Below are 26,308 nucleotides of genomic sequence, written 5' to 3' on the forward strand. Positions count from 1 at the left end.
TGAACCTCACCAGTGGTTAACAGATGAATGGACGCAAATATATTACAGGGAATTAGTGTATTTATCACAGTTGTAATTATTGTACGTATACTATAAAATACTTTACTGTAACACTACACTACACTGTAACTATACTGTAACTATATTACCAAGAGTTCATAGTAAAAAAACGTTAGGCACTGTCAACATTCTGTGACCACTGCCAACATTCCGGCAGCGGTCACAGAATGTGTACAACAGTGACCAGACAATTTACTTGCTGCCCCCACACAAATCGTCTGGCAAGCAAAATTAGCAATATACGTAAATAAATTTTGTATCCTTACTAGCATAGCTGAAAATGATAACTGCTTAAATCACAACTTGTATAAAATACCTTACTACAGTGTATATACGTGTAACAAACCCTTGTCCTTCCCATTACACTAATCTTCTCAGTGAAACAACTCGTTTTTCATCCATTGCCAGGGTCACCCCTACTTTACAGAAGTTACCAACTAAACAGGGCTGGAATGAAAATAGTGCACTACTCATTAATTTCCTGGCAGCTGGTTTTCCATATGGCTTCACCATCAAATTCGTAGGGTCTGAAATAAGCAAGCTATCACCTTATACTAACTCAGCTATGTTATCTACCCTTTACAACAAACAGGAACTTTCTGAGATGTGTGTAGCATAAGTTTAGCGAACCCTTTAAAGCAAACACCTCCTTCATGCTTGGCATGGAGTTGCAGTTAGACTACACTATTTACAAGTATCTGATAATGTGGTCCAGGACCTACTGTTCTTATCACATCCTTTGTTCACACGTTAGTTTTACCAATCTCTCCCCAGATAACAAGGTCTGGAGCAAGACTAAGTTCTACCCATGTCTTGAAATGGTTTTTAAAAATTCACCATTACTGGATATAAAACATTGGCTTCTGCACAAGTGCAGCTTAAGTTTTACTGCTTGCCCATACAAAATTCACCACTCGTATCTTGAAAAACCATCAAGTAGTTTGTTATTGCATATATATATATACCACACCTGTGGTTGAGATCAAAAGCGCCGCGTTGTGGTATATAACTGATATACCACACTTTGTGGCTACGCTTACCATATATGGTGTAACTTCACACATTCCACGAAATCCTTATCTAAATGGTAAACAAGTCTCTAATAATAAGTGCCTAAATCAACCAACAATTATTCACCTCAGAAACTGGAACAAGTTTCAATGAATTCTTGTCTCCTTTGTGGATAACTCACTAATCGCAACTATGTGGGCGTGGCACCATTAAAAGTGTAAAACAACTGATCCATCAAGAATTTCTATTGATTTCCACCTCCAGGAGGTGCTGTTTTACTATAACTTACTATCTATATCGTTTTCATCTACTGGGTTGTAGATATACACACTCTCACTCGAGCACACATTTTTTGGTCATATCCCTCGTAAGCATGTTATAACTATAAATTAAGTGATATACCACGCTTTGTGGCTATCCTTACCACATATGGTGACTTCACACATTCTGTGAAATCCTTATCTAAACAGTAAACAAGTCTCTAATAACAAGCACATAAATCAATCAAGAATTATTTATCTGGGCAAGGAGAAGAATTTTCCATGAGCTCTTGTCTCCTTCATAGATAACTCACTAATCGTGAGTAGTTGAGCATGGCACTGCTAAAGAGTCTAAAACTTCTGATCCATCAGGGATTTCTACTAATTTCTATCTTCAACAGGTGCTGTTTCACTATAAATTGTGACCGTCTCAGCAAAAACCTGACTTGTTCGCACAAGCATGCGTATTGAGAAAATCGAAATTTAAAAATAATTCGTAAAATTATGCATGCTACAAAAAAACTACGCAAGTTTTTATTGGGCCAGTACTCAAAGAAGGAAGACTCAAATCGATTAAAATTATATACCATTTTATTCGCCTGTTCATGGAGAATTCGAAAGTCTTTGTTTCGTTTCTCCAGCTCAACCAGTATGCGTGTCACGTGCTTTTGTTTACGATGTGGTAAACGTATACAAGATTGTTATCGTTTCTTCTACCAAACCGCCTTCATATCCATATGCGCAAGTATCTACAGGGCTAATACTATACCATGGGTGATACGTTGATGTATGGTGAACATTTTAAGCCAAATTGCAATGCTGTAGACTACTTCAAACGGAAGTTATGGCTACGAATGTAAGTGCCTATAGTTTATTTTCAGTATAGTAACTGTACAAATCGATTACCTCGCTCTTCCTACTGTCTATCGCTATAATTCCAAAACTACATGCCACAGAAGGCTGAAACTGTGGTGGTCCATTCCTTGGACACTGCTGATATTGCTGCGTGAATAAATTTTTTTTTAAATGCGCAAACAAGTCAGGTTTTTGCTGAGACGGTCACAATTGCTATCTATAATCGTTTCATCTACTGGGGTACAGAATATAACAGTTATAACACGATTCCTCGGGATATGACAAAATACATGTACTTGTGCCCTGTGAGCACTCTTGCGTATATTGTCATATCCCTCACAACCGCGTTATAACTATAAAAAAATATATAACAAGGTTTGTAATAATAGTGTGCAGTGAATCTTGTTGAAGCCTTATAAAAAGTTGAAGCTTTACTGTTGAAGCCTGACTTGTAAACATTATTAGATGTACCACCTACATGTGCCATATAAAGCCTTAGAAAATGGTATGCATAATATGCTTTGATCTTTGGAGGATAATGAGGTCTTTAAAATCCACTAAGCGGTTCTTAAATTGGTTAGAAACCTGCTAGCAGAAAAGACCTCAAGCATCACAAATCTCACTTTTGACCATTGATTCGCAACGCTCCCTCCAAGCATAATCAGGCTGATAGCCTGGAGTGGGTGACCAGTCACCCAGGCCAACATGTGGTTAGCCACCCTATTCATTTTATAGGCATACCTAAAAGAATTCAATTATGGGAGATACAATCTAGCGTTGTACATATGTTTGTCACGATGATCGGAGAAGTCCAAAAATATCACGGAAAATTCTGTTTAGCGCCCATCTGTTTCTAGAGTGTTTTATGGCTGTTTTCGTCGTCTATTAAACTATGGATGGACTTTTACCAACACTTAACTAGGTAAGCTTCCTTGTAGAACGTTATTTTTCGCTACGTGTAATGTGGGTGTGAACCGTGCCTGTTCTTCGTGATACCGTGGTGCCACTGAATCATTATATTATGTGCCACATGAAGCATTATAATATAGTACATACCTGTGCCATATGAAGCCTTATATTATGTGCCATATGAAGCCTTATATTATGTGCCATATGAAGCCTTATATTATAACCATGGCACATGAAGCCTTATAGTATAATAGTACCCATGGCATATGAAACCTTATGTGTGTCTTCTTACCCATATGAAGCCTTTACATGTAATCTGTGCCAAGTACCTGTTTATATATATGGTAAAAAAACAGTGATGTCATGAATTTTTGGTAGTATAAAATAGCTGCACTAAACCACTGACAGTACATAATACAGTTTTAATATTATACGTATAGACAGGAATTGTGAAACTGCTGGTCACACTGTAAGTATTTGCAGATTAATGTATCACTTATACTGTATCATATGATATTTATGTGTATCGGAAATGCCACGTAATATTGAATAGTTATCCTTAAGTGCTATATAGCTATGCAGCCTAAGCATTTGATAAAGTAAATGTGTAATTCATTGCATGACTAACAACAGCAGAACAGTAGGATTAGATTTGTGTGGAACAGACCATGTTTTTGCAGCTGTTACCTACAACATAAAGAGTAACCAAACCACATAGCTATTAGCTGATCCAAACATTTCTACTATATTCCACTATGTGATTAATATGCAGTCTTGTAGCATATATTAGTATGATTAGAGTGTGTCAGTGTGTGTGGATATGTGTATACTTCCGTGTGCAGTGTGTGTGTGTGTGTGTATGTGTGTGTGCATGCGGTTGTGTGTGTGTGTGTGTGTATGTGTTTGTGTGCGTGCATGTGGAGTGTGTATGTATGCTCATGCATATACACTGTAACATGTGCTGAGTGAAAATGTACAGTATATACCTCGAGAGTAATGAAGTGAATTGTCATTATATATAGCTCAAACTGTATAAGGCATATACTATAGCCAATTAACATACAGTATGCTCCCAAATCATTTGTAACAGCATTGAAATGTGCTGCATGTACTGTATCTAGGGTAATAAAACTAATAATATTAGATACTTTGACTCTTAGTTTATACCATAAAGCATATCATGAGATTGGTATTATTTGTACAAGTGTAATGAAAATTACATGATGTCTAATTCCTACTAGCAGAAAATTATGTAGTTACAGTACCTGTTGGCAGGACTTGGGGCTGCTCTGAATATCTGAAGACATTTATGGGCTTGGCTATGCATAGCCAGTACTGTCAAGTTGTTGTGAAGGAAATATGAGGCTGGTTTTTGGGTGATATTCTTGGGCAAGAAAGCCCTAACTTTCATAATCCATATAGTACTATTACACTGTATGATAATTTTGGTAGCTACTATAATGTAAGGGCAGGTTTTATAGTGTCAGCAGTCACGTGCATTAAAAAAAAAACTTTGAAAAAACCTAAGAACGAAAAACACTGCTGCAGCTACCCTTCTCCCTTAGTTTGTACCTTATAGACGTCCAACTGAAGTGACTTCTATAACAAGAGTGAAGAAGAAACTAACCAACCTTAACCCTAATGCTAGTAACTACTTTTTACATGCCCTAAAGTACAAGACCCAAGGCAAACTACTGGTCGTGTGCCCTTTGGTTTATGGCAATATTAACAATGCTCGTGTGCAATTATCTCAGCACTTTGCATGCCATACAAAGCAGCAATAAATATTGCATAGTAACTCCTGTCATAAGCTTAGTGTTCTTCAGCATGTTATAAACGAACCATTTGTATAATACATTTTAGCAGCGCTTAAATCATGTCTGCCTCCTCTGACGCATGCCCTAAAGTCGAATGCTAGCTCACCTCGATACAACTGGTGTGTTTGATAGTCTAGGTAAATGATGGCCTTAATTGTTCCAGTAAAATAGACGTTCACGTTCATGTTCATAACCGGTGCCAGCACCATATCCACTTCATAATGTAAAATGATTAGATCATTTATAGTATAACCTAACTTCGTGAGATAATGAAAATATTTTAGATATACAATCAGTCTTGAATACTCTCACATAGCTAACTAAATTGCCTGTTATTAGTATTTAAACTAAAAAAATTCTGTACTAAACAACATTAACTATGTATATCATTACGTATTCATTGCAGTTACAGAAGTATAATGGGAGACATACCAGAAGAAGTTATCTCACAACAAGAAACTGGATCATGTGAACACTCACAATTGTGTGTTGGTCACACCAGTGGGAAATTACCTTACAACATTGTCACTGGTGTAACAATGTTGATGACACAGTCAGTAACACACACACTACCCTCAGGATTACACAAGGTACATCATACTCTACGTACATGCATGTAACTTATAGTGATACACAATGGAGTCATGTGCAGCTAATCATATCAGTTTCAATATTTAATATGTTACAGGTTAAAGAAGATCTGAAGAACAATCAAAAGTTCACTGAACTACAAGGATCACATCTCTACCATCAACTAACATTACATGTACCATATGCAGTCAGAGTTTTTCAAAATCATTTTTAGCAAACTTTAAAAAAAATTTCAATAACAGTTTTTGTCTATAGCTACTGAATATAACAAAATGGTGCTACTGTACGTATTTTTCCTATGCAATCCTTTTCTTTTTCAACAATTAACAGTTGAGCTATCTTTTAAATTTAAAAATGGTATGGTAATTATACCGTATAGAGGGAAACTTTGGTGGGAATAAACTTTGGCGAATAGCCAGCTAAACTTTGGCAAATTCAAGCTCAGTTCATAGTTATAAAGACAGTAATGTGAGATGCTACGAACAATTGGTGGGTTAAATGTTGGCGAATTTGTAGTAAATTGCCAAATTCACCAAAGTTTCCCCTGTCAAAAAAAAGTTTCCCTCTATACAGTATTGTCTTGTACTATACACATACAGTAGGATAGCACTTACTAATCAGTGCACCCATAACACGTATATTGTGCACAGGAATTCTGTAAGTTAGGGGGTGCTGGCTCTACTGGTGAAATAAGTTTTGGGAAACATCATAGTATAGCAGCATTTTGTTCATATAGTAAAACCCTTTAAATTGCAAAAAAAAGTTCTACAGCTTTTGAGAGTTGCATCCCCAGACCCCCTGAAAAATCCACCTTACATACTGCAATAATTATCATCTGGCCCCCATCCTTCCATAAACTGGTCAATTGGTGGAAGACGGTGTAAATGTGCTTAGTTATTTGAGTACTTGCCACAATAATGTGTACAATTTCAAATGTGAATTGTAGGTGGCTGGCTGGGAATATTACCATTATCCATAGTACATGCCACATTAGCTAGCTATACGTCAAAGTGTCATACCTGAACTATCCACATTGCTGGTAAATGAGGTATCTAATTAGCTGTACATAACATCAACTCATCCACTTGAGATGGCCTTACTGACAAATATGGTGGAAACTGCTTCACATGTCTTCACTCTGCAAACATTAAAGTAACTTCAAATATCAGATATCTAGCAACCAAACAGTGGTCTAATAATAATCACCACCCCTCATCATTCCTAAGACAAGGTGGAAATGTTCACCAGGTGTCTTATCATTATTATGTTTGCAAAACAACAATTTACTAATAAATTTGATACTCAAAACCTTCAGCCTTGTTGACTCTGTTGCTATAACTGTGTGAAGCTCCATTAAATACACAACATGTGTTATTTTAAATATAAGGCCAATCCATGAAGATTCACTAGCTGCTTCACATTATGCAAGCTCATACGCATTAACATGGTTTTATTCATGCTGTTTCCAGGACATTTAATCACTATCATGTGATTATGTTAAACTATGCTTCCCATCTACCACCCGCATCTGGTTACTGTCAGCTCTAAATACTCCATTATTCTGTATTCCATTATTTTTACATACTGTACCAATTCCAAATTCATGTTATTTTAAAAAGGAAGGCACAAACAAGCTTAGTCATGATTTTTTTTTGCAGCTTTTGTGGTTGTGCAAGGCAAATAATTGCTTGAAAAGCTGCCAATCTTAATGGACTTCCTGCCTGCATATAAGCCTGGAGGAAACAGAGAATTTATTTGGAGTAGGCTTGGTAGCCTTACACACCTTATTCAGAATCACCAAGCCCAGACCTCTCAACTCACCATGAGACTCAAGTTTTTGGGCCTCTTCTCAAGGTCTCACGGTCAGGTGCTACTTTCTCAAGGTCACACCACAGGATGATATTTGTTATGATGATGTGGATGATTGTCATACCACATACAAGTGTTATTCCACAAGTAATCTAGTAAATAAGATCAGCGTAGTGTTCATTACAAGCCAACTTGGTTGCATGCATGTAAAGAGTAGAGTTAGTTTACAAAATGCTAAAATGAAATGTTCAAGTAGCTATCTATGATGCTGTCAAGTTCATAAGTAGCTCAGCAACAAACATGATGATGTGAATGAATCTATCAAAGCTTGTAAGGATTCCCCTCCACTTTTTGCTCCTGTATGCCACCACCTTGTACCCACCCTCTGTGCAGAGTCCTGAATGTGAGACAGCTCAGGGAGACTCCCTACACTCAGCACAAAAACAGCCCTGAAGTGAGTCAGTTCTCCATCAGACTGAATACACCACATACTCCCTTGAGTTGCAGCTCAACCTATAAGCCTACACACTGTATATTTAATTATTTACAAGCCACATAATCAGATCACTCACCCAAAGGCCACACAGTTAATATTCATCCAGGGAGTAGCTTTTAGTGTGATATAGAACTGAGAGGAGTTTGTGTTGTGTCCACAATTCACCATCCCAACTATACCTCTACTGTTGTGTTGAACAGCATAGCACTCATCTGTAAAATTTAAAAAGGTGAATTAAATAAGAGTTATGTGAGTTATATTCTTACTCTAGACTCTCCTATATTGAAAACTTATCAAGGTCAGTATCAGAAGCCAATATGACAAAATATAGAAGCCACTAAACTATGAAATAAAGGGGGTTTCATCTGAGTGTATGCACCATGTAAGTACAAACTTATACAAGAGACAAAGTAATCACTTGTTACCATGGTGGTTTTATTATGATAGCTACATGCATGACTTGGACATGGCATATTATGCCTACAAAATTGCGTTAAAAGGTTTAAGCAACTAAATACTAGAGTGGACAGTTTTAAATTTTCCTTCTTCCCTTCAGTGATTAAACTATGGAATAATCTATCCCAGAACATTGTTAATGCTCCCACATACACTGAGTTTTGTAATGATTTGGACATTTTTATAATTACACCTGTGCATTATAATCATACATGATTCCTGCACAGTACACAATACAATGCAATACAATACACAGACTGCTAAGCACAAACATAAACAAAAAACTCACCCAAAGGCCACATAGTTAGTATTCATCCAGGGAGTAGCCTTCAATGTGATGTAGAACTAAGAGGAGTTTGTGTTGTGTCCACAATTCACCATCCCAACTATACCTCTACTGTTGTGTTATCAGTTCAGGTGCTATAACAACATGGTGGTGAGGCGTGTAGGCTTGTACAAACACATATCATGCACAAGTGTGGCCTGTAGTGTAGTTTATATGGCTTTATGATGTCATTACACATCCTTGCTATAAAAACTAGCAACATTAGCACAATAGACACTTTTTACTATTGAATCAAACTCGTGCAAGTGATCAGTGGTCAGCTCCTTAAAGTGAGTGTCATATGAATGAGTGGGGTATATAGTGTAGAGCTTGTGGTTATAATTTGCAGCATCTAACTAGCAATGGTGCATGATATTGCAATAAAAAAGTATTTCTCTAGTTTTTATAATATGAAACACATTGCTGAGAATGGTAACAAAACAGCACAACAGTAATTATATAAACAGCTGGCACATGCATGATGTTGATGTAATTTTACTGATAAATTCACATTGAAGTATAGCAATGCTGCATGCTGTAATAGGAAGGCTATCAGATGTATCATAGGCTAATCTGCATAAAATTATACTTGTGGTTCAACATACACACATAAATACGTTATAATTATATATTAAGTGAAGACACGAATACAATACTCATTAGAAGGAAATATAGATTCAATGATGGGCTTGCATGCACATTTTAGTGATAGGCACATTCTCTCCAAGCATTAAAGATCCAGAAGACACTTGCTAACATTTAACCAGAAACTAAACCACGAATTATGGTATAATAACATTGATCACAGAAATGGTCAGATGGGTGTGGAGTAGTGTACCACAGTTATTACATAACCCTACAAGTCACAAGGAATAACATGCAGCTATGTGTGTTTAGAGTATTACCAGTATAAACAGTGAAGTAAAAGAAAGTGTTTTACAGCATGTTATATTATTTTATGGTGGTATTCATTATACACAGTTGGTGAAGTGTAATGGGAGACGGAACAGAAGAAGTTATCCCTCAACCAGAAACTGGATTATGTAAACATTCACAATTGTGTGTTGGTCACACCAGTGGGAAATTATCTTACAACAATGTCACTAGTGTAACAGTGCTGATGACACAGTCAGTAACACACACACTACCCTCAGGATTACACAAGGTATATCATACTCTACGTACATGCATGTAACTTATAGTGATACACAATGGAGTCATATACTGCTAATAGTGTTCGGCCTTGAAAATATTACTCAATATCGATTATAGAACTATCAGCAAAATCTCATAATGGTGTATCACTAACTGCTAATCATATCAGTTCATTTAACCATCAATCCTTAACATGTCACAGGTAAAAGAAGATCTGAAGAACAAAAAAAGTTCACTGAACTATACAAGTGTCCACCTGTCACTGACATCTCTACCATCAACTTTTCAGCATAGACTATATTTGTACAACATACACAGTCAGAATTTTTATACCAACTTTATAAGCATGTTCAATTGCTTTTTAATAATATTTTATTTTTATTATAGATATAATAGTCCTTCCATTGTACTTCCCTTTTTAACAACAATGAATTTAAACAGTTAAGATAATATAATTATTTTGATGATAATAACTTGATTTCACTCTCTCATTATATGCACATTAAGTGTAGCTATTCATGCCACTCTTGTCTAATACCATGTCACATTGTTTGTGCATAATCCAAATATCAGCAGCTGTAGCAGTGCATATAAAGTAGCAGTATTTTATGGGCTTAAGAAATCAACTCTCTGCATGCATGTTTCCCATCCACTGCCCACTGTTAGCACTTAATTGTTCCATCAATTAGTATTCTTCCATTGTTTTCTGGTTTCAATTGAATATAGATCTTATCTACAGTGACGTCACAACATAAAAACAGCGTGGATAGTGTGGGGACTAGGGTATTGGGAGAGATGAAATGTTTATATTAACTCTGGGTGATCCAACCTATATCAAAACCATAATCCCCTTGCTGTTTCTGTACTACGCATTATATACATTTATGACTTTACAAGGTTTTGGATAAAATGGGCAGCAGCATCAGAAATGCTGTTAGCATGCTTCAACAACACTTGTGTTGGCACATGACACCATAAAGCTTCACTTAATAAGGTATTTAAGATCAAAAAAGGTGTCTGAGAGTAACGTACGGTAGCAAACCAACACTGCACTTTGTTAAGTGAGTTTCAGTGGGTTGACCATTTATTACAGACCCATCAAGCGCCCTTTTAGCAAAAATTGAAGTACAGCAAATCACCCTTTAAGCAATTAAATTTTGTAGAGCACCTCACCCAATAACCAAAAAGGCAATGAGAACATTTTAAATGTTCCCATCCATTATGAACCAAAATCCATCAAATTTTACTACACAGCTACGTATATCCCAAATGGAAGGAATTTGCTATCTACAAAACCCACCCTTTACACTACACCCTTTAAACTAGATCATTGGTAGGTTCCATCCCCTAAGTTACCAGAGTTGGGGTAGTTAAGTAACTAGCTACTTGTCACTTTTATCCCATATAACTTAGTTACAGTTACTTTAAGGCAACTAAGTACTTCAGTTATAGCTACTTTCAAAATATAAATTGCTTCTTTGTTAACTTTTGGAACATAATTTTCATGATTAGTTTGCTCAGATATGCGTCAACGAGGGAAGAAGGGAACACGCAGTACATATGTACACTGAAATAATTTCTGGCCATTTCAGCTCAGTTTCAATTATTGCTACATCTGTTACTCAAGCTGAATCATGAAGAACAGAACACAGAATGCGTCTACTTAATGTGGCTGTAGCTTTAAAGTGTAACTATTGTAAATAGTTACAATAGTTACTATAGTAATTTAGTTACTTTTCAGACAGTTGTAGCTAGTTACAAAACATGTAACTATAGTTATATTACTAGTTACTGTAAAAGTAACTAGTTACTTAATTTAGTTACAAAAGTAACCAGTTACCCTCAACTCTGTAGGTTACAGGTTAATCTTAAAAGTGTAAATTTTTCATTGCCAACCTAACATACACTACATAATATCATGCTATATACTAATGCAAGATTAGGGTAGCTCTAGCTTTGTGAGACATAATTATGTTGTTTTGCCATTAAAAACACTGCAGTCTAAGATGGCAAAACCCAGGAATAAAGATTAGAAGTTGGGTTTTTTGATAAGGTGCGCTAAATAAAGTTGGTACAAAGGACATGTTATTGCGTTCAATCTAGCATTCAGTATTGTTTCAATTATCTGTCCTAATGGCAGACTACCAATCTGCAGTACATTATGGTTACGATATAGTCTTTGAATGCCTATCAATACTTTTTGAGAAGCCCATAAAACCAGTCTAGCAGCATGAAAAGTTTTAAATGAAGGTGAAGCCCTTCATATTAATGTTTTTATGTTGCTACAGTGTAGTTTGAGGCAGGTGGAACACTACAATTTGTTGTAGTAACACAAGTAAGCCAGCCCATACATTGCTCAGCTCCAGCTGTCACTACCATGTTTTCCACAGCCAAATACAGCAAAAGCTGTAGGCTCTATTGGCATTTCTGGGGCATAGTGATACTGTATATTACATTTATTAGGTCCTGTGGAAGGGTTTTTTGGCATGTTTCTTCCTAGTGACTCAGATACAAGCCTTCAAAGAGCTTGTTTCACTCGAAAAAACTACTAAAAGTTCAATAAAACGTCTATACAACCAGTAACTTAAAAAATCGCTTCCACAGGACCTAGATATCTTAGTCACCTGTGTTGAAATTATAAGGATTCAGTAATCTGTCAGTCTGGTTTTTGGCATATAAAACATCACTCTATTGTGGACCACACACCCAAGAACAGCTAGTGGTTGTTCTGCAGTAAAAAGAAACAAGCACAATTAGTTACATTGCTAACACAACACAGTTGCTGAAATTATTTATCCCTGCTTGGTTTAAAGGAGGTTTTGTAATTTCCATGCATTTTAAACTATTCTGTAACCTTAAACAAATCTATGAAAGTTTCTAATCAGTGCACACAGCAAAATAAGCCGCATCATTCCTGGGTTTTGTCATCTTAGAATGTCATATTTTAAACAATAAAACAACATACTTGCATCTCATAAAGCTAGAGCTACTCCTATACGCTGAACTTACCATTCTCCCATAGGCTCCTGTACAAACTACACCCCCAGTTAAAATGTCACAGATGCGACGCGGAAATGAAACAAAAGTATAGCATTCATAAAACTGATAGTGTATAGTACTTGTACGGCTTTGCGTAGTTTTGGATAAGGCCCATTAACAGGTCTTCATATATAGGATAAAGCCTGTACTATATATCCCAATGTACATATGCTAACTAGTCCTGTAAGTGCTCACTGTAAAGAGATTCTGAGGTATACAGACAGATGAACGAACATGCACACAACACATACTTACTCGAAGCTTAACCACTTCTTTATTAAGATCATCATAATGAGATTGCGAATAATCCGATTTCCCTGGGAAATGATTAAGTGATGAAAAATTTTCATCGTTTTGTTCTAGCTCGGAGACACGTGCTTTCAGATTGTATATCATCGCTTCCATTTCTTGTTGCATACGTAAATTATCTTGTTATAATCGTTTAAACATGGCTTCTACGTAACTGGCGATATCGATAATCCCATTTGTGATTGACCTTGAGAAGCTATATTGTGAATAGAGTGACTTCAAATTCCTAATTTAGACAATTGTTATGGAAACAATAAGACAGCACTCTGCCTTTATTATTCACTAGCATTGGTACCTGCCCTATGTGCAGGACCATCTCCACATTAAACATTTTAATGCCACAAAGAGGGACTAAACATTAAACACCAGCACTGCTAATGTAGCTATGTAGGGTACATGGTGATGTCACATTTTTTAAAGAGCATGAGGTTTTCTTATGTCATTAATGATGCAAAACACTAAAGTTTATTGTTTGTGGTTTTGACAGGAATGTAGTTTTATTATTCAGTGCATCTTCCCTACCAGTGACTTCAACGTGCTGTATAGAACAAACGGAACCTTTTCTGCTTTACATGAGAACTAATGCAACAATAATTAATATATTGGGAACCAAGCATAAATATTAGTGTCCTATATTTGCTGTGTAGCATGTATGTCGATAGTGCTTTAAAGTACATGATCCTTATGCAGTACATAATAATTTATAGTGAAGCATGCATGCAAGGCTAGCTAATTAGTTAAACTGCATGCGAGCTAAGGCAATTGTATACAGTATACTCTACATTACATACAGGTTGTGTACACACGGTACAGTTTCAGTTTCTACATTTTGATGTTTACCTTACCGACTGTCACAAAGAGAAATGAACTTGAGCATAATTTAAAGTCAACACAATTTGCAGTTATAGTTACTGCATGGCAAGCAAAAGTTCAGAACTTGTCCTATGCACTTTCAGTTCTGATGTTGCAGTGACACATATACCTCTTGCCATACAAAAACCCAGTTTTGAAACACCTGCAGTGTAATTGACCAATAAGGTAATGTATGAATCTTTAGAGTGAAAGCATGTAAGCAGGATAGTGAAACAGTTGTGCCAGGTCAGATGCAGTTCCTCGGTGTAAACTATGGATCTGCATGGTTCCAGTGTTATCATTTTTCAGATGCACAGTAGTATTTGTTCAATCATGCAAGCTGCCTATTACTACAGCAGCATTGAGGTAAGTCTGAACAAACAGTTTTTCATGTCAGTGCACACCTATGTGCTTAAAACAAAGATGTAGATATTCTGGATACTGGTGAAAGAAGCTTTTACCTACTCTAATACAACACACTGGACCAACACACAGATGGACAAATATGTTGGCAATTTGTCTGCCCTGTCCCAAAAGTGCTATAAGAGTCCCTATTATGTGAGGTAATTCAGTGCCAGTGCTGAAAAACTGATCATAAGAGTTTGTAGATGAAGACTTGCATGGAACAGATACAGCAAAAAGGTGCATCAAAAAGGTCTCAAAAGTTAAAAAAAAAGTTATGACCTAGGCGGGGATTGAACCCTGGCTGGTTATAATAACTTGGGGTTACGGGAGGTGCACAAATCGCCACAGTTGTTTATCAGTGGTTTTGACAGGAATGTAGCTCAACTTTTCAGTGATCCTTCCCTACACCAGTGCCTTCATCGCCCTATAAAGAGCGAACAAAAGCACGTATTGATTTGCTACAACAACACTCGAGTTGCCAGATGATGGGCGTTTAATTTCGCTGAAGTCCCGCCTCGATACGTGCTTTGCATGCCAAGATATGATGAGCTAAAAGCTGTGTTTTAAAAAGGTGTTCACAAAAAGGTACTAAGTAGAAAGAAAAAAATCTGTCAACACGTGGATTTGAACCCACGACCTCTTGCACGCTAGTCAGGCGTTCTACCACTTGAACAGTATGTGCTGTGGTTTTCAAAGGAATGTTGCTCAAGTTTTCTCTACACCTTGGCCTTCTACGCGCTGTAGAGACCGAACGGAAGCACGCGTGAACTCGTGATAACAATCTTAGAGTAGGCGGATGATGAGCGCTTCATTATCAGCACAGACTATGTCGATTCGCGCCAAGTCTGGTGAGTAAGCAGCGTGACCGTCAGACAGACAGACAGACAGACAGACAGACAGACAGACAGACATTTTCAGCTTTATATATATAGAAGATTTGGTAATGGATGTAAAAATAATAGTAACATCTATTTAAGGCTAAAATAATAACCACAAAAAATGTTGAGTGTTTCCTAAATCATTAAAAATTATGGCAAAAAATTCAAAGCAAACATGATCAGACTAGCAACAATAACTCTTAATACATCATCAACACCTAGCCATAGTCTTTTAACAGTGGTATGCAGTAACATAGAGATTTAACTTCATTAGAGGTCAAGAATAAAGGCAGAGTGCTATTTTATTGTTACCGTAACAATTGTCTAAATTAGGAATTTGGTGTCACTCTATTCACAATATAGCTTCTCAAGGTCAATCACAAATGGGATTATCGATATCGCCAGTTAGAAGCTATGTTTAAACAAATACAGCAAGATAATTTATGTATGCAACAACCAGAAGCTTCTGAAAATCCGTATAACTAATTGCTACACCAAAGTATATGAGATCAACAGCTAGTCAAAAGTGATATCAAAATACATTGGAGCCTATGGAAAACAGACTTTCCCAGTTAATTTATTTAAGGCACCCCAGTAAAGCCATACAAGAAGCCAATTGAAATGAGTAATGAATGTACCATATGAAGCATACCATGTAGCTGGAAGCTGCCTGCTGGAAGCTTTAGGGTGGTACCAAAGTGACCACCAACATCCTGTCTTACAACAACAACTGTTATTACAATCACATGTTTACATGTACTTTGAGGTTATGTTACTGTGCCAATATGGTATGATATTATTAGCCTGAAATTTGTTTAAGGTTTCACTGTTACTACTAGCCTGAAACTTGTTAAAGGTTTCATTGTTGTCACACAGTGATGTCATGAATTTTGGTAGTATAAATAGCTACACATTATACAGTTTTAATATCATATGTATAGACAGGAATTGTGAAACTGCTGGTCACACTGGAGCAACTGTAAGTATTTGCAGATTAATGTTAACACTTGTACTGTACCATATGATATATATGTGTATAAGAATAGTTATCCCTAAGTGCTAAGCAGCCTAAGCATTTGATGAAGCAATTGTGTAAATTGTTGCATGACTAACAACAGCAGAACAGTAGGATTAGATTTGTGTGGAACAGACCATGTTTTTGTAGCTGATACATACCTACAGCATTAAGAGTAACCAAACCACATAGCTATTAGCTGATCCAAATATTTCTGCTATAATCCACTATGTGATTAATATGCAATCTTGTAGCATATTATAGTATGATCAGGGTGTGTCAGTGTGTAATGCATGTGGGTATGTGTATACTACTGTGTGCAGTGTGTGTGTGTGTGTGTGCGTGTGTGTGTTTGCATGCATGTGGAGTGTGTATGTATGCTCATGCATATACACTGTAGCATGTGCTGAGTGAAAATGTACAGTATATACCTCGAGAGTAATGAAGTGAATTGTCATTATACGTAGTTCAAACTGCACAAGGTGTATACTATTGCCAAATAACATACAGTATGCTCCCAAATCATTTGTAACAGCATTGAAATGTGCTGCATGTACTGTATCTAGGGTAATAAAACTAATAATATTAGATACTTTGACTCTTAGTTTATACCATAAAGCATATCGTGAGTTTGGTATTATTTGTACAAGTGTAATGAAAATTACATGATGTCTAATTCCTACTAGCAGACAATTATGTAGATACAGTACCTGTTGGAAGGACTTGGGGCCGCTCTGAATATCTGAAGACATTTATGGGCTTGGCTATGCATATCCAGTACTGTCAAGTTGTTGTGAAGGAAAAGTGAGGCTGGTTTTTGGGTGATATTCTTGGGCAAGAAAGCCCTAACTTTCATAATCCATATAGTACTACTACACTGTATGATAATTTTGGTAGCTACTGTAATGTAAAGGCAGGTTTTATAGTGCCAGCAGTCACGTGCATTAAAAAAAAAAAAAAAAAACTTCGACAAAAACCTAAGAAAACGAAAAACACAGAGCTGGGACTCGAACCAGGGTCCGTACTCATAGCCCATACTCATAACCACTGTACCACCAGTGCTGCAGCTACCCTTCTCCCTTAGTTTGTACCTTATAGACGTCCAACTGAAGTGACTTCTATAACAAGAGTGAAGAAGAAACTAACCAACCTTAACCCTAATAACTACTTTTCACATGCTCTAAAGTACAAGACCCAAGGCAAACTACTTGTCGTGTGCCCTTTGGTTTATGGCAATATTAACAATGCTTGTGTGCAATTACCTCAGCACTTTGCATGCCATACAAAGCAGTAATAAATATTGCATGGTAACTCCTATCATAAGCTTAGTGTTCTTCAGCATGTTATAAACGAACCATTTGTATAACATTTTAGCAGCGCTTAAATCATGTCCGCCTCCTCTGACGCATGCCCTAAAGTCGAATGCTAGCTCACCTCGATACAACTGGTGTGTTTGATAGTCTAGGTAAATAATGGCCTTAATTGTTCTGGTAAAATAGCCGTTCACATTCATGTTCATATTCCATATCCACTTCATAATGTAAAATGATTAGATCATTTATAGTATAACCTAACTTCGTGAGATAATGAAAATATTTTACATATACAATCAGTCTTGAATACTCCTATGTAGCTAACTAAATTGCCTGTTATTAGTATTTAAACTAAAACAATTCTGTACTAAACATTAACTATGTATATCATTACGTATTCATTGCAGTTGCCAAAGTATAATGGGAGACATACCAGAAGAAGTTACCCAACAACAAGCAACTGGATTATGTGAACACTCACAATTGTGTGTTGGTCACACCAGTGGGAAATTACCTTACAACATTGTCACTGGTGTAACAGTGTTGATGACACAGTCAGTAACACACACACTACCCTCAGGATTACACAAGGTACATCATACTCTACGTACATGCATGTAACTTATAGTGATACACAATGGAGTCATGTGCAGCTAATCATATCAGTTTCAATATTTAATATGTTACAGGTAAAAGAAGATCTGAAGAACAATCAAAAAGTTCACTGAATTACAAGGATCACATCTCTACCATGAACTGACAATACATGTACCACATGCAGTCAGAGCTTTTCAAAATCATCATAACAGTTTTTGTCTATAGCTACTAAATATAACAAAATGGCGCTACTGTACGTATTTTTCCTATGCAATCCTTTTTTTCCTTCAACAATTAACAGTTGAGCTATCTTTTAAATTTAAAAATGGTACGGTAATTATACCGTATAGAGGGAAACTTTGGCGGGAGTAAACTTTGGTGAATAGCCAGCTAAATTGCATTTGGCAAAATAAACTCAATGTTTAGCTATAAAGACAGTAATGTGAGATGCTACTAACAATTGGTAGGTTAAATGTTGGTGAATTTGTAGCAAATTGCCAAATTCACCAAAGTTTCCCCTGCCAAAAAAGTTTCCCTCTATATGGTACTGTCTTGTACTATACACACACAGTAGGATAGCGCTTAGTAATCAATGCACTCATGACACGTATACTGTGCACAAGAATTCTGTAAGTTGGGGGGTGCTGGCTCTGCTGGTGAAATAAGTTTGGAAACATTGTAGTATATAGCAGCATTTTGTTCATATAGTAAAACCCTTTAAATTGTAAAAAAAAGTTCTACAGCTTTTGAGAGTTGCATCCCTGGACCCCCTGAAAAATCCATCTTACACACTGTAATAATTATCATCTGGCCCCCATCCTTCCATAAACTAGTCAGTTGGTGGAAGACAGTGTATATGTGTTTAGTTAATTGAGTACTTGCCACAATAATGTGTACAAATTTCAAATGTGCATTGTAGGTGGCTGGCTGGGCACATTATCATTATCCATAGTACATGCCACATTAGCTAGCTATACATCAAAGTGTCATACCTGAACTATCCACATTGCTGGTAAATGAGGTATCTAATTAGCTGTACATAGCATCAACTCATCCACTTGAGATGCCTTACTGACAAATATGGTGGAAACTGCTTCACATGTCTTCTTTCTTGTTAAATTCTGCAAACATTAAAGTCACTTCAAATATCAGATATCCAGCAACCAAACAATAACCACCACCCTCCATCATTCCTAAGACAAGGTGGAAATGTTCACCAGGTGTCTTATCATTATTATGTTTGCAAAACAACAATTTACTAATAAATTTGACACTCAAAACCTTCAGTCTTGTTAACTGTGATGCTGTAAGTGTGTGAAGCTCCATTAAATACACAACATGTGTTATTTCAAATATAAGGCCAATCCATGAAGATTCACTAGCTGCTTCATATTACGAAAGTTCATGCACATCAAAATGGTTTTATTCATGTTGTTTCCAGGACATTTAATCACTATCATGTGATTATGCTAAATAAATTATGCTTCCCATCTACTAAATGCTCCATTACATACTGTACCAATTTCAAATTCATGTTATTTTAAAAAGGAAGGCACAAACAAGCTTAGTCATGATTTTTTTTGTAGCTTTTATGGTTGTACAAGGCAAATAATTGCTTGAAAAGCTGCCAATCTTAATGGACTGCCTGCCTGCATATATGCCTGGAGGAAACAGCGAATTTATTTGGAGTAGGCTTGGTAGCCTTACACACCTTATTCAGAATCACCAAGCCCAGACCTCTCAACTCTCACGGTTTCACTGCGAGACTCAAGTTTTTGGGCTTCTTCTCAAGGTCTCACAGTCAGGTGCTACTTTCTCAAGATACCAAGAAATGAATTCTCAAGGTTTTCACCTGTAAACAAAACTCAATCTACCACTTGAAAACTTTTTGTCACCTCAATATAAGGAATGGTACTCACGTGATAAATATTTAAATTTTATGGTGCTCAAATCTATAAAAGACTAGGGCCAACTTGTAACCCAAGGCTGTATTACAGCATGGTAAGGTGACTTCTCCTTTTTGTTTAGTAGTAAATAAGTTTTTCTAACATTAATCAACTTCGAATGGACTTGGTTACTAAGATAGACGGCAGGAAATACATCATGTGCTAGAGCAGAGGCCAGATTCGGACCGAGTGATAGGATTAGTGGTACCTACAATCATCACAAAGGTAGGCATAAAGCTGAATAAGCAGACTTATGGCTTGGAATTCCAGGTCTATGTGTAGATTAACACTACAGAGCATAGAAATAAGCTGCAAATAACAGCAGTATGTATGCAGTATAGCTGGTTCATGCTTGTTGACATTCTGTATTAATAAAATTTGTGTGCGTGTGAGCCCCACTGTTGCATGAGGCCATGCATGGGGGGTGTCTCAAGGTCAACTCCAGTTCCAAGTCAAGTTGAGAGGTCTGCGAGCCCACTTAGCTTTTGCTGCAACACGACACTAATAGGTGTATAAAGTTTTTAAGATCAACTGAGCAACATGCTCATCACGTCAACAGCCATGCATGCCCGATTGCCGGTCAACACAAAGCAGAGCGACATAGACTGTGACTCGTTCGCCGAACACCTTTGGCGACTAAACCACAACATAGTAGACTTTAGATGGCGTTTATATAATCCATGAATGTGTTACTAACCGTATAACATCCTGAAGTAACTCTGGTTGACACAAACGCTTGAATCAATAGATAAACAGTCCTTTTCCGCTAAACTTTGGTCTCCGTATCCGGATGGTGTACTATCTAGGAGTAGAGTAGTAAATTTATTGCTCTAATAAATGCCTGCAATATTACCATGACAACTGCTGGCACCATTACGGTACATTCTCCTGGGCTTTGCGCGCAGCTATTGGACACGGAAAGTAAACAGCACGTTGGCCTTCCAGCAGGAAAAGATGTAGAAACAGATAAGGTGAGTGAGCAGACCCACCCTTGGTTTGCACATCCACTGCAATACTTAATATTTTTTTTTGCAGGTTGCACCAGTCAGAAATGTCAGACAACGAAGTTCTCCTTACTTGGATATTGCCAAGATAGATCGTTGGTTGTCAGCTAAGGCAGCACGAGGCCTGCAGGAATTTCCACCAGACCTAGAGCTAGCCTCAGCACTGCAACTGTGTAGTAACATCTCTAGGGAGGAACGAAGCTTCCAACAGGTATGGGAAAATAATCATGAGTGTGTATAGCTAAGTAAGTGTTTGCATGTCAATGTGACTACAAAGAAAGCTAATGATCTCTCACGAGCACTAGTAAGGCATCACTGCCTTAACATGTACTTGAGCAATAATATTAACATGCTAGTTATATCACATACCGCTAATTCTGTCACTTGTATAATCATGACTACTAACTATTAACCACACCCCTTTATAGAAACTGATTCGCAACTGATTTTAACAGAATTGGCCATAGCAAATGACTCAACCAATCTGCAAAATATACAAGCTCCTGAGTTGAGGATTAATTTTACTAATAAACTTTGTTCGAAGATCATTCAACTGATTACTAGTAACCCCTCACAGCTATCCTGTGGATGCACACTGACTGATTGCCTATAATCTTCGTATCATACAATAGTATATGCAATATTATAGTTGTAATTCAAGGCCCGGTTCATAATACAAGTAAGGGATGGAGGAACCAAGTTTCCAACAGGTATGGGAGAATGATCACGAGTGTGTATAGCTAAGCACATAGTCTCCCTTACTTATATTAAATTTACCTATTATGCTACACTGTATGTTGTGCTGCAGTACTCAACAATTCGATTCAGTGATTATGCTCAAAGTTTTAGCCTCATGTTCTGAACAGGCAATAGTGACTTTTGGCTTCCAACCAACAGAAAAAATATTCACATTTGGCGGTCTAATACTATTAAGCCCTAATATAGTAATCACACAAACTTATATACTTAACTGATTACTCTGTTTACTGACATACTGTCTAGTCTTAGAGTATGTATGCTGATCTCTCACAATGACATACTTTGACAGCATGGCAAAATTATTCTACTTATTGTGCTAGCATGATGCTTCAGGTTATTATGCTCAGAACTACGCCGTGATAATAGGCTGGGCCTAGTCACCACCATATCATGCATGCTGTCATTTCCAGGGGCATCAGAGTAAATACGAAAGCAGTAAGACTTAGGGGCATGCTCTTCCGGGAATGTAAAGATTTTATTAACAAATAAACTATTGTCATTGACTGCATAAATGTCTAATGTTTCTGTGCTGGTACTGCAATTATGTCTTGATGACCTCATCCTATGATTCTTACAATAGCACAATTTGTATTGTAGTTGTTAACTTTATGTAAAGAATTTCCTACTAGTCTCTTGGACATGCAGTTTGTCCCTCATATAAAGCTATTTCATAATACTCATAATTACTATCTGTACTGTTGTCTAGGAGTTTGATGACTTCTTTGAAGTACAGGAGATGTTGGGTCAGAGGAAGAAAGAGGTGTTATACCAGAAATGGGTGACCAACGTCTTCAACCCAATACACAGCAGGCTCAATGAAGTGATGGATGGAACAGAATACAAGAATTATGATAACAAGAAAAGAGAACTGTTTGAGAAATACCTCCAATATAGGAACAAGAAGGTAATTAAAGTGTTTTACTATTACCAAGAGCTCATAATTGGAAGAGTCCCAGCACAGAACCTGTACAGGCATACCATGTCGAGTCTTTTATCAAATCATTGGCTTGTACTAATGTTGATTAGGCCAAGTGTTGAACAGACGTATCAGGGGTCAGTCCATGCATGACACACAAATATTTGAGCAAATAATTATAACATATTTCAAGTGCCAACAATACTGGAATTTCTTCACAGCATTGATCACATGACAAGCAAGGTATTTCATGCCTTTCAAATGACAAGCCTGAAATATGAAATTTGGTTGAAAATTTGATAGCTATTTTGTTGTTGTATATTATCCGAATGACTGACCCCTCACTGAAGTGTTACTTAACATGTTGAGTTGTTGAGAGTGTACAATCCAGTTAGACACTTTCAATAATAATATAAATTCTTGATCTAGAAGGTGTATGCTATATTAGAGTGTTTTATCATCACTACAGGGTTATGTGTTCCTGGACACAATGGATACTAGGGAGTACGATGCTTTACAATTATCAACACCATCTTCAACACTAAAGGTGAACATGTATTGGACTATGTAAAGTAGGGATCCCCCCAAAAATGACACACACCACTTAAAATTCTGCCTTCAAAAATCATCCTAGACATCTTACACCACAAAAACCACCTTTACGGAATAATATTAGTCCATCTAACATGAAATACAACATTAAAAACAAGAAAACACTTACTGGTGACTGGAACATGAAATACAGCATTAAAAGCAAGAAAACACTTACCGATAACCGGATATAGAATTTTTTTAAACTTGTATTTTTTGAAACTTGAAATTTGGTCTGTCTGCCGCACTGCCTGACCACAGTTGCAAGGCTAGAGGCCAAACAAAGCAGCACATGGCCACCATTTTACGCCACAATAACAAACTCACCAGTGGGACGTGCATTTTGTGGTTCTGACGAGTGTAGGCCCTATGCGCCTTGTCATTTCTTTTATCTTCAATCAGGCTGGTTGTCTTCCTCATCCACGAAACTATATTGAAGCGTTAATTTTTCATATCATAACTTTCTTTCAGCAGCATATTAGATGCCACAGAATTATTTCAGAGCTGGATTTCAGAAACGCTTCAGTCCTGGTGCTACTATAAGAGGTATACTAGTTAGATATCTGCAACTTTGCAATTGGGATCCCATTCGCGATAGGTTCGCAACCACACCCATTAAATAAAGATCTAGGCGGACTAATAGCGATAGAGTGCAGAGACCACACTTCTTAACAATCTAGCTATTTACATACAGTAAACAAGATGACCTCACCCTTTATCAGTCTAGCAAGCTGCACACCCTTTGGTTGACTAGAGATACTCTAATAGAACAGTCACTCAAATACAACGGTCATGCAAGATATTCTAATAGAACAGTTCATAAGTTACACTGTAACAAGCTGTGCTATAACAAAAAAATTAAACAAACTAATATTTAAAAAATTGTTAATTTAAAAAATGTAGTAGGGATCTACACAATAAAAGTAGTGAAACAAGAGATGAATGATGGTATAATAGCATAGCTCAGTGGGAAATTCCCTATTTTGGCACATTGCTATAATTTTGTTCAATGCCTTTCCCACCAAGCTATAGTGCTGTAATACCATCATTCATCTCTTGTTTCACTACTTTTTATTGCATAGATCCCTAACATTTTAAAATAGCAATTTTTAAAATACTAGTGTAATAAGGAATGCAATGGGTATCCACGTGCCCATGTGTTTTTCCTGTGTGTGGCTTTCTACAGTACACCTGATAGTCTCATTAAGTGAGGTCTTGATATGGTCACTATAATGAGGTGGTCTTATTAATGAGGTCATAAAGTACACCTTAGTTATGTTTGGGACCTACTTGACATGCTCACTATAATGAGGTGGTCTTATCAATGAGGTCATGAAGTACACCTTAGCTATTATGTTTGGGACCTACTTGACATGGTTACTAAGTGTGTGTGTGTGTGTGTGTAATCGAGGATAACTATTGTGCTATGATAAACTATATTGACTATTATCATGATTGTCTATATATATAGGCACCAACAGAACCATTAGATGACCCACTGACCTCCCAACTCAAGGATCAGTGTATGGAACAAAGAGTGATAGCTAGTTGTGATCATGGTGCCCTACCTGGAGTGAGCATAGACAGACCCGAGACTCCTCAGCAATTGTGTCGTCATGATACCGACTGTCGTCTATGGCTGGCCATGGAACTGGTACAAATTGAGAGTGATATAAGAAAGAGAAGCAGGTGTGTACATACATGTGTGTGACCATTAGTTCCACTCATAGAGGGCATGACAGTAGGTATATAGAACTGTACCAACATTATGAATCCATTTGCTGCATTACTTTATAAGACGTATAGATAATGTAGGATTCTTAGGATGGCAGAACATTGTTTTGAGGTTAAGTTCTGTGAGTTACATGGCTTAGAATACTGTTTTGGTTGTGTAATCACACATCACATGGTTACAATGTATGGCCAACCTCCTCTGGTATAGTACAGAACTTAATACAATAAGGCCTTTTATTAATTCCTTGTTTCCTGTCACCCACCCACATTGCTTACTGCATTGGTAATTATTATTGTAATTAAGATTTTAATTTTTTTTGTGTTGAAGATCGAGATACTCTAATAGAGCAGTCAGCAACTATAATGTAACACTCAGTTATCTTACTGCAGCAATCAAAACCATTATTTATTTATTGGGAGGCATTTCACTAGTTTCAAACTCCTTTTACTTTTTCAGTAAATTTCTTGGAAAGTGCTTTGCTGTTGTCTGTGACACGTACGAAAAGCCACAGCCCTTTGAGACATCTAGCTGTTGCTTGAAACAAGTTGGCTGGTGGACAGTGCATTGTCATTTTGAAGGCTCACCAAAATAATGAAGTTTTGGTTATTAATAATATTAACCACCCACCGTCACTATCTGATTGCTCTCACGGTGACGGGAAGCAAGGAATCTTATTGTTGGCCCAAAGTTATGTAGTATAGTACATACCATGTCTCATATTAGGTGTCGTATGAACACATCCTACAATGATGCAGCAGCTCAAGAAGATGACTGGTATGATAGTAAGGTGACCCCTGGTATGATACTGAAGGAGATGGGGGTACCTCACAAGACCCCAATACACTACAAACGCAAGAAAATCAACCTGCAGTGGTCCACCCCACCCAGTTGATGATACTGTTATACACAAACCACACTACATGAACTTATTAAGCATTGATATTATGTAATATATAAATAGTCAATAACCAACACTCACATTTCTAAAGATATTTACGTCAACTACTGGTGAACCGAAATAGCAACTATCTGATGACTGCTCAATTAAAGAATTTCTAACACAAAGTTCAGTATACTTATATGAACACCCTTCCCCAAATGTGTACATGCGTTTTGTTGCTGCACATGTAGAAACACCTTTCAAAAAATTAAAATGCCTAATATTTAGTGCATTTCTTGAACTCCATTCAAAGTACTAGGTCTTG

At 37.0% G+C, this 26,308-nt stretch overlaps 1 protein-coding gene and 3 long non-coding RNA genes across 4 annotated transcripts in view; 3 read left to right on the forward strand and 1 right to left on the reverse strand.

The window, feature by feature from the left end:
- Positions 1-20,989, reverse strand: part of LOC136259100 (uncharacterized) — a 60,144-nt gene extending 39,155 nt beyond the window's left edge. The window contains exons 1-6 of the long non-coding RNA XR_010703192.1: positions 20,796-20,989; positions 19,145-19,345; positions 8,554-8,684; positions 7,885-8,020; positions 7,325-7,840; positions 6,523-6,641 (exon numbers count right to left, since the gene is read on the reverse strand). This is a non-coding gene — a long non-coding RNA (uncharacterized lncRNA). The remainder of the gene's footprint in view (positions 1-6,522; positions 6,642-7,324; positions 7,841-7,884; positions 8,021-8,553; positions 8,685-19,144; positions 19,346-20,795) is intronic.
- Positions 8,840-10,087, forward strand: LOC136259102 (uncharacterized). The gene is made up of 3 exons (XR_010703194.1): positions 8,840-8,879; positions 9,571-9,754; positions 9,947-10,087. It is a non-coding gene; the product is annotated as an uncharacterized lncRNA (long non-coding RNA).
- Positions 16,138-18,452, forward strand: LOC136259101 (uncharacterized). The gene is made up of 3 exons (XR_010703193.1): positions 16,138-16,206; positions 17,963-18,146; positions 18,245-18,452. It is a non-coding gene; the product is annotated as an uncharacterized lncRNA (long non-coding RNA).
- LOC136259098 (protein FAM228B-like) lies at positions 20,898-26,077 on the forward strand. Its single transcript, XM_066052522.1, has 6 exons — positions 20,898-21,069; positions 21,134-21,313; positions 22,568-22,765; positions 23,247-23,324; positions 24,840-25,057; positions 25,827-26,077. The coding sequence occupies exons 1-6, from the start codon at positions 20,953-20,955 to the stop codon at positions 25,993-25,995; spliced, it is 960 nt and encodes a 319-aa protein (XP_065908594.1). The 5' UTR covers positions 20,898-20,952; the 3' UTR covers positions 25,996-26,077.
- Positions 26,078-26,308: the final 231 nt, after the last annotated feature.

Source organism: Dysidea avara, chromosome 6 (genome assembly GCF_963678975.1).
Source record: "Dysidea avara chromosome 6, odDysAvar1.4, whole genome shotgun sequence".
Classification (NCBI taxonomy): domain Eukaryota; kingdom Metazoa; phylum Porifera; class Demospongiae; order Dictyoceratida; family Dysideidae; genus Dysidea; species Dysidea avara.

Coding starts and splice junctions, on each gene's coding strand:
- LOC136259098 (XM_066052522.1), top strand. CDS start 20,953: ATGACAACTGCTGGCACCATTACGGTACATTCTCCTGGGCTTTGCGCG. Junction 23,325..24,839: donor CACCATCTTCAACACTAAAG/GTGAACATGTAT, acceptor CTATATATATAG/GCACCAACAGAACCATTAGA. Junction 25,058..25,826: donor GATATAAGAAAGAGAAGCAG/GTGTGTACATAC, acceptor GTCTCATATTAG/GTGTCGTATGAACACATCCT.